General features: G+C 32.4%; 1 protein-coding gene across 1 annotated transcript in view; it reads right to left on the bottom strand.

The window, feature by feature from the left end:
* Positions 1-12,101, bottom strand: part of slit1b (slit homolog 1b (Drosophila)) — a 53,058-nt gene that overhangs the window by 6,860 nt on the left and 34,097 nt on the right. The window contains 11 exon segments of the mRNA XM_073843780.1: positions 1,136-1,268; positions 1,367-1,505; positions 3,156-3,322; positions 3,418-3,561; positions 6,033-6,176; positions 6,278-6,352; positions 6,703-6,847; positions 7,001-7,027; positions 10,289-10,452; positions 10,531-10,674; positions 10,826-10,897. Of these exon segments, the coding sequence (XP_073699881.1) occupies positions 1,136-1,268; positions 1,367-1,505; positions 3,156-3,322; positions 3,418-3,561; positions 6,033-6,176; positions 6,278-6,352; positions 6,703-6,847; positions 7,001-7,027; positions 10,289-10,452; positions 10,531-10,674; positions 10,826-10,897 (1,354 nt within the window).

Raw genomic sequence — 12,101 nt, 5'->3', positions numbered from 1 at the left:
TGTGAACTATTATACAATATTAATAGATTATTAATACTATTATTAATATTATTATTTGTATTTGTATTATTATTAATGTACCATATATATTATATAATATCAAAATTAAACAACAACAAAGAAAATAACAAAGAAATAATTATGATAATAATACATTATATATATATATATATATACACACACTTTTCTATTAACTTTATTTCTTACAAATCATTTATTTAAATCATTTTTTATTTAATCTATTATTATAAAATACAATATTATATTTTAATAATTTATTTTTCTATTATTATATTCAACAACAATATAACAAGCTGTTGTTATTATTATCATTAATGTATATAATTAAATAATATAGTAATATCATAATACATGAGATAATAATAATTATTACAACAAATGTATTAAATACAGTACATTTATTAAACACAACATTAATAATAAGATTATTATTTTTATTATCGTAGTAATTATTATTGGTATTAGTATATTTTCAATATTATTTAGCACATTTAGATTAATATTTATATGTTTTAATAATAATTATCATTGCTGTTAACCAATATAACATAAGTAGTATACAATCTATTATTAATACTATTATTATTATTTTATGTGTTATTATTATTGCTATTATTATTGCATACAGTAATTTTTCTTAGTAATTATTATTGATATTAGTACATTTTTTATATTATTTAACATTTTACACTATTGTCAAGTAAAGAATTATACAACATTAATAATAACAGATTTTTATTCATTTGTTTTTATAATTATTGTCATATACAATCTATTTTTATCATTATTTTATGTGCTGTTATTATCATTATTATTATTATTAATATTATTATTATAATAAATACAGTACTTTTTCTTAGTAATTATTATTGGTATTATTATATTTTTTATATTATTTAGCATTTTTATGCTATTATCAAGTAAAGCATTATATAACATTAATAATAGATTATTATTCATTTGTTTTTATAATTATTGTTATTGTTGTTATTGTTAACCAATATAATAGATATTGTATACAATCTATTATTATTTTATGTGTTATGCTATTTCCTGCTGTACAACAATGTATATATATATTATTCACTGCTCTGGTCAGTTTGCATTTAAATACTAAAACAAATATGAGTGAAAGTGAATGTAAGTGAATATGAAGCGAACACAGATCAGACACTCACACCAGCTGCAGCTGTCTGAACGCTGAGAGCTCTTTAGGCACAGCAACAAACAGATTGCCATCCAGGTATCTATGGAGACAGAGGTAGAGTGAGTTCATCAGACACCTAAATACAGGCAGACAGGAATCCCGCAGCATTAGCCGCCCACCCGCGCAAGTCTGACTCACAGTTCAGTGACATTGTGTGGGACGCCGCGGGGTAAACCGAACAGGTGCTTGTTGCTGCAGCGCACCACTGTATCCACACACGTGCACTGCTCCGGACACGCCGGCTTAGGGACGCAGCTCACGTCCTCTTCAATCGGCGCTGGATAGCATTAGAAATACAGACATTTGAGGACTTTGATGAATAATTAGCCAATATAAAATTCAATAACAGTTTACAGATAGCAGATGAGTATGGAGGCCCATCTCGGGCAAGGAATAAAATAAAAAGCAGTTCTGTTTTATACAGTTTACAGTAATTGCGATATTTTCCTAGAGAGAACAATTTTAATAAGCAAAGTCCGATTTGTTAGATAAAACATCGCAATTACCTTTTTTCTGCAATTCTGATGTTTTTCTCAAAATTGTGAGATGTAAACTCAGATTTGTTAAAAAAAAGAGTCTGAATTATCAACAAAAAAGTTGTAATTACCTTTTTTATCTTTCATTTTGTGGTGTAAGCAAAAATATATATCTTGCAATTCTGACTTTCTTTTTTAGAATTGCAAGAATTGCAAGATGTAAACTCAGATTTGACATTAAAAAAGTTTAAATTTAAAGAAAACTCTGAATTGAGATATAAATTAGAATTGTGAAAAAAAAAAAAAAAATGGAATTGTGAGAAAGAGAACATTTAATAATTTCTTGCAAATCTGAGCAGATTTAAACTGCCAAGAAAAGAAGTTTGAATTATGAGAAAAAAAGTTGCAATTACCCTTTTTATTTTGTATTTTATGGCAGGAACAAAAAACTGAATTGTGAGAAAAAAAGGCTGAATTGCATAAAAAAAGTCTGAATTGTCAAAACAAATTTGTAATTACTTTATTTATTATTTCTGTGGCAGAAAATAAAAATAAAAATTATATCTTGCAGTTCTGACTGTTTTTCTTAGAATTGTGAGATGTCGACAGATTTACCAGAAAAAAAAATGTCTGAATTGCAAGAAAAATCTAAATTGTGAAAATTGTGAAACAAACTTAGAATTGCAAGAAAACTTGGAATTGCAAGACAAAATACTAAATTCTACATTCATATCTTGCAATTCTGGCTTTTTTTTTTTTTTTTCAAAACTGTGAGATGTAAACTCAAAATTGCAAAAAAAAAAAAAAAAAAAAAAAAAGTTTAAAATTTAATATGAACTAAGAATTGTGAGAAAAAGTCAGTTGTGAGATAAAAAGTTGCAGTTAATTTTATAATTTTTATTCTGTGGCAGAAACAAATGAAAAAAAAGTTTTTATCTTGCATTTCCAGTATGTCAAGTTAAAATAAATAAATAAATATATATCTTGCAATTCTAAATTTTTTCTTTGAATTGTGAGATGTAAACTTATATTTTCCAGAAAAATCTGAACATAAACTTCTGACATTGTTATTTCAGAATTTAAGCAAGATTTAAACTCAGATTTCCAAGAAAAGAAGTTTGAATTATAAGAAAAAAGTTGCAATTACCTTTTTTATTTTATGGCAGGAACAAAAAAAAAAAAAAAAAAAAAAGCGAGAAACAAAGGCAGAAGTGTAAAAAAAAAAACAAAAAAAAAAAAGCTATCAACTAAGAATTGTGGGAAAACTTGGAATTATGAGACAAAAAAATAATAATTCTGCATTCATATCTTGCGATTCTGACCTTTTTTTTCAGAACAGCAAGCTTCAAATTCAAAAAAAAAAAAAAAAAAAAAAGAAGTGTGGATTTGTAATTACCTTTTTCACACAAAAAAAGTTTTCTGAGAAAACTGTGAGAAAACTGTCCATTTACCCTTGTCACAGAGGAAGTCCGGCTTTGCCACATCCTGCAGTGGGATCTCTCTGAGGAAGGCTGGGTTCTGACAGCGAGGGTTTCCCGTCACAATCTGCCGAGATCGCAGCCACTCGCCCAACCAGGACAGACGACAATCGCAGTTAAACGGGTTTGCCAGCAGGTTTCTAAAATGACAATGAAGATTAAAGAGTTTACATCAATAAAAGCATATATTCAAATTGGATACATGATAAATGAAGTGAGATCTAGAGAGATTTACAGGGTGGAGAGGTTTGGCAGTGTGTCGAAAGCTCCAGGCATGATGGTGGTGAGCTGGTTGTCGTAGAGCGAGAGCAGACGTACGTTCTGTAGGCCAGAGAAGCTGCTGTTGTGGACGCAACGAATACGATTATTCCTGAGCATCCTAACAAAAACAGAAACAAGGTTTCAGGGCTTCAGGGTGACTGTGAGGAACAATGAAAATGGCTGAGCTTGCTTTGATTGTTCCTGATTAATGATACATTTGCACAATTCTGTCAGTCATCCTATCAATTACTAATGCTACCAATCAACCTGTCAACCAACTAATCAATCAGTCAACAAACCAACCAACCAACCAATCAGTCAGCCTACCAGTCAATTCAACAAACTACCATTCAGTTAACCAACTAATCATTCAGTCATTCAGCCTACCAACCAACCAACTAATCAACCAACCACCCTATCAGTCAATCACTCATACTACTAATCAATCAGTCAACTGAACAATCAGTCAGTTTTAGTCAGAACCTATCTATTAACCATTCAGTCAGTTATCCATCCAACCAATCAGTCATCCTATCAGGCAATTCATCAAACTACCAATCAATCAGTCAACCAAACAACTGAACTGTTAATCAACTAGCCAACCAACCAATTAACCAACCACTCATACTACCAATCAATCATTTAATAAACTAATCAATCAATCAGTCAACCAACCTATCTATTAACCAGCTAGTCAATTATTCAACCAACCAATCAGTCATCCTTCCAGTCAGTTCCTCAAACTACCAATCAATCAGTTAACCAACTAATCAACCAGTCAACCAACCAATATGTTAATCAACTCACCAACAACCAATTAATCAACCACTCATACTACCAATCAATCAGTTAATAAACTAATCAATCAGTCAACCAACCAACATATATATATATATTAACCAGCTACTCAGTTATTCAACCAACCAACCAACCAACCAACCAATCAACCTACTAATATGTTCATCAACCAACCACCCTATCAGTCAATCACTCATACTACTAATCAATCAGTTAATACTAATCAATCAGTCAACCAAACCAACAAACCAATCTATTAACCAGCCAGTCTAATCAACCAACCAACCAACCAATCACTCATCCTATCAGTCAATCACTGATACTACCAATCAATCGATTAACCAACTAATATTGGTAGTACTAACATACTACCAATTAATCACTTAATACTAATCAATCAGTCAGTCAGTCAGTCAGTCAGTCAACTAACCAACCAACCAACCAACCAATCTATTAACCTGCCAGTCTAACAAACCAACCAATCAGTCAGCCTACCAGTCAATTCATCAAACTACCATTCAGTTAACCAACTAATCATTCAGTCATTCAGCCTACCAACCAACCACCCTATCAGTCAATCACTCATACTACTAATCAATCAGTTAATACTAATCAATCAGTCAACCAAACCAACAAACCAATCTATTAACCAGCCAGTCTAATCAACCAACCAACCAACCAATCACTCATCCCATCAGTCAATCACTGATACTACCAATCAATCGATTAACCAACTAATATTGGTAGTACTAACATACTACCAATTAATCACTTAATACTAATCAATCAGTCAGTCAGTCCGTCAGTCAACCAACCAACCAATCTATTAATCAGCCAGTCTAACCAACCAACCAATCAGTCAGTCTACCAGTCAATTCATCAAACTAACCAATCTATTAATCAACCAACAAACCAATAAATCAGTAATCCTATCAGTCAATCACTGATACTACCAATCAATCGATTAACCAACTAATATTGGTAGTACTACAAATTAATCAGTTAATACTAATCAATCAGTCAGTCAGTCAACCAATCAATCAGTCAGTCAGTCAACCAATCAATCAGTCAGTCAGTCAACCAATCAATCAGTCAGTCAGTCAACCAATCAATCAGTCAGTCAGTCATCCTATCATTCAATTCCTCAAACGACCGACGAATCAATCAATCAATCAATCAATCAATCAATCAATCAATCAATCAATCAATCAATCAATCAACAAACCAATAAATCTGTAATCCTATCAGTCAAATTACCAATCCATCAACCACCAACCAAACTCAGTGTTGGGTTTTAATATAAAACAGTTCTATTTTTGGCAAATGTAAAAGAACTTTCACAACAAAAGCGAAATTAATAAGTCTCAGGCTGAAGGAAATGTGAATTTACATTGGTACAAAAGTGGGCGTTTGAAGAATAGGATGCAGGAGAAGGAAGTTTTTGCTTATTAGTATGGTTAAATTGGATCATGGAAGGTCAGCAGTTACTAGTTACTTGAAAAAAGTAATCTAATTATGTAACTCGCGTTACTTGTAGTGCATTACCCCCAACACTGACCTTTTAACCAATCAGTGTTGTACTACCAATCAGTTGGTCAACAACCAATCAACCAACCAATAAATCAGTCATCCTACGTCAATCAATCTTTTCCTAATTGTCTCCACTGGTAGCTTAGTAGTAGAACTAAAGACTTAAAACTAACTTAATTACGTAAACCTACAACTAGTTATCTATGCTTCTCAGAGTACTAGAAATGCTGTGGCAGCAATGAAAGTGAGAAGGACACTTGCAGCATGCGCAATCCATCCATTCCCCGCAGCATTCCTCCCCGTATGGACACCAGGTGGTTGGCGGTCAGGTGAAGTTCAACCACAGACGACGCGCCATCAAAAGCTCCGTCCTCAATCTCAGTGATTTTATTGTTGCTAAGGTTTCTGTGAGAGAAACACATTATTATCCACTTCAGTTCAACAAAAATACAATGTATTTTAACACTGTTCCATCATAACAAATAGACCATAAATGTCAATCTCACATTTTCTTGAGATGTGGGAGGGACCGAAAGAGACCTGTTGCCTCCAGGATGGACAGGTCATTGTTATTGAGACGTCTGGAAGAAAGACAATGCAATAAACATACAGTTAGCATGTTGCTAAGCTAATAATGTGATACTATAAGCAGCACAACACTATTTTTATCAAATTGTTACTGTTTAACATAAACATTTCTTTTGCTTAATCCACCATCTTGGATGTTTTTCACTGAGCTTGTCACAAAGCATTCTGGGATTGACTTTTCACACAGTAGAAATGTACAAAAAAAGGTAACATAAGAAACTACTTTAAGAAACACTCTTCGTATTGACAGCACACACATGATGCCTTACGATATTCCCTACATAGGCAGCTCGCTAGACGTTGGAAGCCATATTGTAATTGTTTCAGGTGTGTATGGTCTTACAGTTCAGTTGTAGAAAGCGGAAGGTGCTCTGGGAACTTGGTTAGGCGTAAATTTGAGCAGTCCACCACAGTAGCTTCACAGCGGCATTTGGGTGGACATACTGGCTTGCTGTTACAGTCCTTGTTCAAGCGCGTGTCTTCTGAGCCTGAGGGAAAAAAAATGAAGATGCTTTCAGAGAACCACTGTTCATCAAAGGAGAGTATAAATGGTGCATTATTCAATTTCCAGTACATATACTATTTCTAGTATTTCTATATGATTTTTCATATGAGATACTGAACAGACATAGACAACTTGCCTGGGATGTGGTACTGTTCCTTGGCTGCTATGGCAACACATGCAAGAAAACAGAAAATACAGATGATATGAAAGTGTAGATATACATGAAGCCAGCAAAGATCTAAACTTGAGACCTAGAACTAGACAAATAAAGACTGAAACCAAAGATCTTCTCTAATATACTGACATTTATATAGCAGTTTCCTTGAATATCATTGTCTAATGATATTTGTGACCCTGGACCACAAAACCAGTCTTAAGTCGCTGGGGTATATTTGTAGCAATAGCCAAAAATACATTGCATGGGTCAAACTTTTAGATTTTTCTTTTATGCCAAAAATCATTAGGAAATTAAGGAAAGATCATGTTCCATGAAGATTTTTTGTAAAATTCCTACTGTAAATATATCAAAATGTAATTTTTGATTTGTAAAATGCATTGTTAAGAACCTAATTTGGACAACTTTAAAGGTGATTTTCTCAGTAATTTGATTTTTTTGCACCCTCAGATTCCAGATTTTCAAATAGATGTATCTCGGCCAAATATTGTCCTATCCTAACAAACAATACATCAATAGAAAGCTTATTTATTGAGCTTTCATATGATGTATAAATCTCAGTTTTGTAAAATTTTACCTTATGACTGGTTTTGTGGTCCAGGGTCACATTTGTTCACTCTTTCTGTAGGTGGCAGCATGTAACTGACTATAAGTGAGTAAATATCATAAATTCAATTTATTTAGTCAAAAAAAAAAAATTCAGGAACAAAACAAGTAACTGTTTTATGAGTGAGTCATTATTCACTCAACCGATTTGTTCGATAATACTAATTCACATAACAAAATAAGTGATCATCTATATAAGTAAGCCACTGAATCATTCTTTCAATTGATTTGTTTAACACACTGATAAATTCGGGAAAGAAAAAAGTGATTGCACAAATTAGTGAGTCATGTAATTATTCATTCAACAAATTCAGAATCACTGCTTTATTCAGGATTTAAATGTGATTGTCCATATCAGTGAGCTGCTGAGGCATTCTTTCAACAGATTTGTTCATAAATACTAATTCACTGAGAAATGAGTCAGTCATTAAATCATTCACTTAACCATTTTGTTCAATTGTGCTTTTTTATTTAGGAACTACACAAATGACTTATCTATTACTGATCTATTTGAGCAAACCATTGAGTCATTCACTCAAACCATTTTTTTTAAGAACGATTATTTCAGGATTTAAACCAGTGACTGTTTTTTTAATAAGTACATCATTAAATTATTCACTCAAATAGTCATTCAGGAGTGAAACAACTGATTGACTATTTGATTGAGTCACTGAATCAATGATTCAGCTGATTTGCAAAAACACTGATTCATTCAGAAATCAATAAATAACTGTCTTGAACAGTGAATTAATAGATAGTTTATCCAAATAATTTGTTCAACAACACAGATTCATTCAAAAATTAAACAACTAACTGTCTATATGAGTAAGTCACTGAATCATTCATTCAACAGATTTGTTCATAAACACTAATTTATAAAGAAACAAAACAAGTGACTTTTTTAAAGTGAGTCATTAACTCATTTACTCAACTAATTTGTTCAACGATGTTGTTTCATTCAGAAACTACACAATTGACTCTTTATATGAGAAATCATTGAATTATTCAACAATTTGTTTAAAAAAACTGATTCATTCATGCTTTTATAAGCAAATCATTAAATCGTTCAAACGATTTGTACAACAACACTGATTCATTCAGGAATGAAACAAATGACTGATTGTATAATTGAGTCATTGAATCAATGATTCAGCTGATTTGTTGCACAAAACACTTCAGAAACTAGATTCATTCAGAAACTAACAAATAACTGTCCTGATGAACGAATTAATAAATAACAAATAACACAGATTAATTCAAAAATTAAACAACTAACTGTCTATATGAGTTAGTCACTGAATCATTCATTCAGCTGATTTGTCCAAAAACACTGATTCATTCACTGATTCAGAAACTAAACAAGTAACTGTTTTGAAAAGTGAGTCAATAAATAATTCAACCAAATGATTTATTCAACGAAACTCATGAAATCAGAAATAAGTGACTGCCTATATTAGTGCGTAATATAATTATTCATTCAACCAATTAGTTCAGAAACACAGATCATTCAGGAGCTAAATAAGTGACTGTCTTTACGAGCAAATGATTAAATTGATTAACTCATGAACTAAACAAGTGACGGTCTATATGAGTGAGTCACTGAAGCATTCTTTCAACCAATTTGTTCATAAACAGTGATTCATGAAGGAACAAAACAAGTGAATGTCTTTATAGGTGAGTCATTAAATCCCACTTAATCATTTTGTTCAACAGCACTTTTTTATTTAGGAACTACAAAAGTGACTGTCTATTTGAGCAAATCGTTAAGTCATTCACTCAAACGATTTGTTAAAAAAATTATTCAGGGATGAAAGCAGTGTGAATCATTAAATTAATCACCCAAATAATTTGTTCAACAACACTGATTCATTCAGGAATGAAACTACTGATTGTTTATTGAATTTAGGGACTGAATCAATGATTCAGCTGATTTGCACAAAACACTGATTCATTCAGAAACTAACAAATAACTGTCTTGAAGAGCGAATTAATAAATAATTCATCCACATGGTTTGTTCAACAACACAGATTGATTCAGGAATTAAACAACTGACCGTTTATATGCGCAAGTCACTGAATCATTCATTCAACAGATTTGTTCAGAAACACTAATTTATAAAAGGAACAAAACTAGTGACTTTTTTATTAGTGAGTCATTAACTCATTTACTCAACTAATTTGTTCAATGATGTTGTTTCATTCAGGAACTACACAAGTGACTGTTTATATGAGAAATCGTTGAATTATTCAAACAATTTGTTAAAAAAACTGATTCATTCATGTTTTCATGAGCGAATCATTAAATCATTCACTCAAACGATTTGTTAATTTGTTAAACACTGATTCATTCAGGAATTAAACAAATGACTGCCTATTCAGTCACTGAATCATTCATTCAGCTGATTTGTACAAAAACAGTCTTGAAGAGCAACTCAACAAATTTTTCATCCAAATGATTTTTCCAGCAACTCGGACTTGTTCAGGAACTAAATGAGTGATAAACTAGTGTGTTGCTCCAAGAAACAATGACTACACAATTACCAGGAATCTCACACAAACTCTCCAAATAAAGTTTATGTGCATACTTTTAAATAAATTAATAAATGTAAGCAATTAACTGCACAGTTTGTTCATGTATTTTACCCGAACAGCGGAATTTCTTGCTCTTGATCTGACTGATGCGTTTGTTGGCGAGCCGTCGGGGACTGGAGCATCGCGCGCCGCTGGTCTCAATCGGGTTGGAGCGCAAAAAGTCAGCCAGCCACTTCAAACCACAATCACAGATGAAGGGGTTCTGAGCTAAGTGACTGAAAGAAAGCCAACAATAAAAAGTCTTGATTACAGTAAGTGCCCCTATCAGTTGGTCATTATATAACGTCTCTTACAGAGTCTGGATGGATTTCAGCGGAGTAAATGTGCCTTTGGCTAGAGTCTGGATCTTATTGTCGTACAGGGACAATAGAGATAGGTTCTCAAGGTCCTGGAAGACGTTGACGCGAACACAATGTATTTTATTGGCATTTAATAGTCTGAAAGAGAGAAAGACAGATATTACAGAGACTGTCTGGCTTATGCCGTTTCACTGTGCTACTTTATTCACGGACCATTAAGCAACGCCATTGTGATATTTTTCATATGTGGGTGGTGATTTTGCATTGACATGAGCTTTTTTGAACTTACAGTAACTCTAATGCACTCAGTCCGTCAAAAACACCCCGAGGCAAATCTGTAATCTTATTTCCATAAAGAACTCTGTAAAACAAAACACAATCATGAGATACAACAGTGGTGATAAACAGTTTCATTTGAGCCTAGACTGCAGGGCTTGGTAAACATGCGGATTTCATAAAAATTGACCACTCGGACACAAGGTTACACATAAATTTAAATGCAAATGCTACAAACACAAAGCGTCTGCATAAAGCTCTATCAGGTTTCACTAGTCTATTTTAACATTTTGTGGATCTATATGAACTTATTGTTTTCTATTTTACTGGGCCAAGCCATAACAGTCCATCCCCAAGTCTCTGTGGTATTCTGGTCTCTAGATATAACATCCTTCTTCAGCATAAGCATTAAGCATTGCAGATCTATGTACAAGCAATACATTCTAATAAATTAAATATTTTAAATGAACCGTTGGACCAGTTCAATAAACCAATATGATTGGAGCATTTCGTTCATTTGTTATTCTGGAATCTGAGGGTGCAAAAAAATCTAAATATTGAGAAAAACGCCTTTAAACTTCTTAGCAATGCATATTACTAATCGAAAATTAAGTTTTGATATATTCATGGTAGGAAATTTACAAAATATGTTCATGGAACATCTTATCTTACACATCATTTTAACCCATATAATGTATCTTCGGCTATAAATATAGTAGACAACATTTGAAGTGGATTAAAAAAGTTCAAAGTTGTTTTGGTTTTAGCACAACTTTGATGAAAGGTTTTGAACCACTTCAAATGTTGACTAGTGTGTACCTATGCTACTTAAGACTGGTTTTGTGGTCCAGGGTCACATTTGATTGTGTCCAACTTGTAATGAGTCGGTTTAATAACTCACTGATTCCTTGAACCAAACACTAATTTGGAAATTAATTGTTCAGACTCAGTTTGTGAACTGGTTCTACTGATTGACTGAAAAGATATGACTCAACAGAACAATTAATTCATGAATCAGTCTTTATTGAATAAATGATAATGACCTCCAATTTCTATATGACTTCCTCTTTAAATAGAAGTAATTCATCAATTAATCAATCTAAAGTACTGAATTGTTTTTAGTAAATCAGTTCAGAAATTAGTCTGAATGTTCTATTCACAAATGAGAATGAATCTGTTCAAGTGGTTTTCAAGTCGGCACATCAGTTATTCACAGAACCAAATCTTTTGCACATGTCTGACTCGAATTACTGATTCCTTGAACCAAAAACCATTTAGGGACTGAATCG

Source organism: Garra rufa, chromosome 7, assembly GCF_049309525.1.
Source record: "Garra rufa chromosome 7, GarRuf1.0, whole genome shotgun sequence".
NCBI lineage: Eukaryota > Metazoa > Chordata > Actinopteri > Cypriniformes > Cyprinidae > Garra > Garra rufa.
Note: the sequence above shows the minus strand (reverse complement) of the source record. Positions and strands in the feature narration are given on the sequence as shown.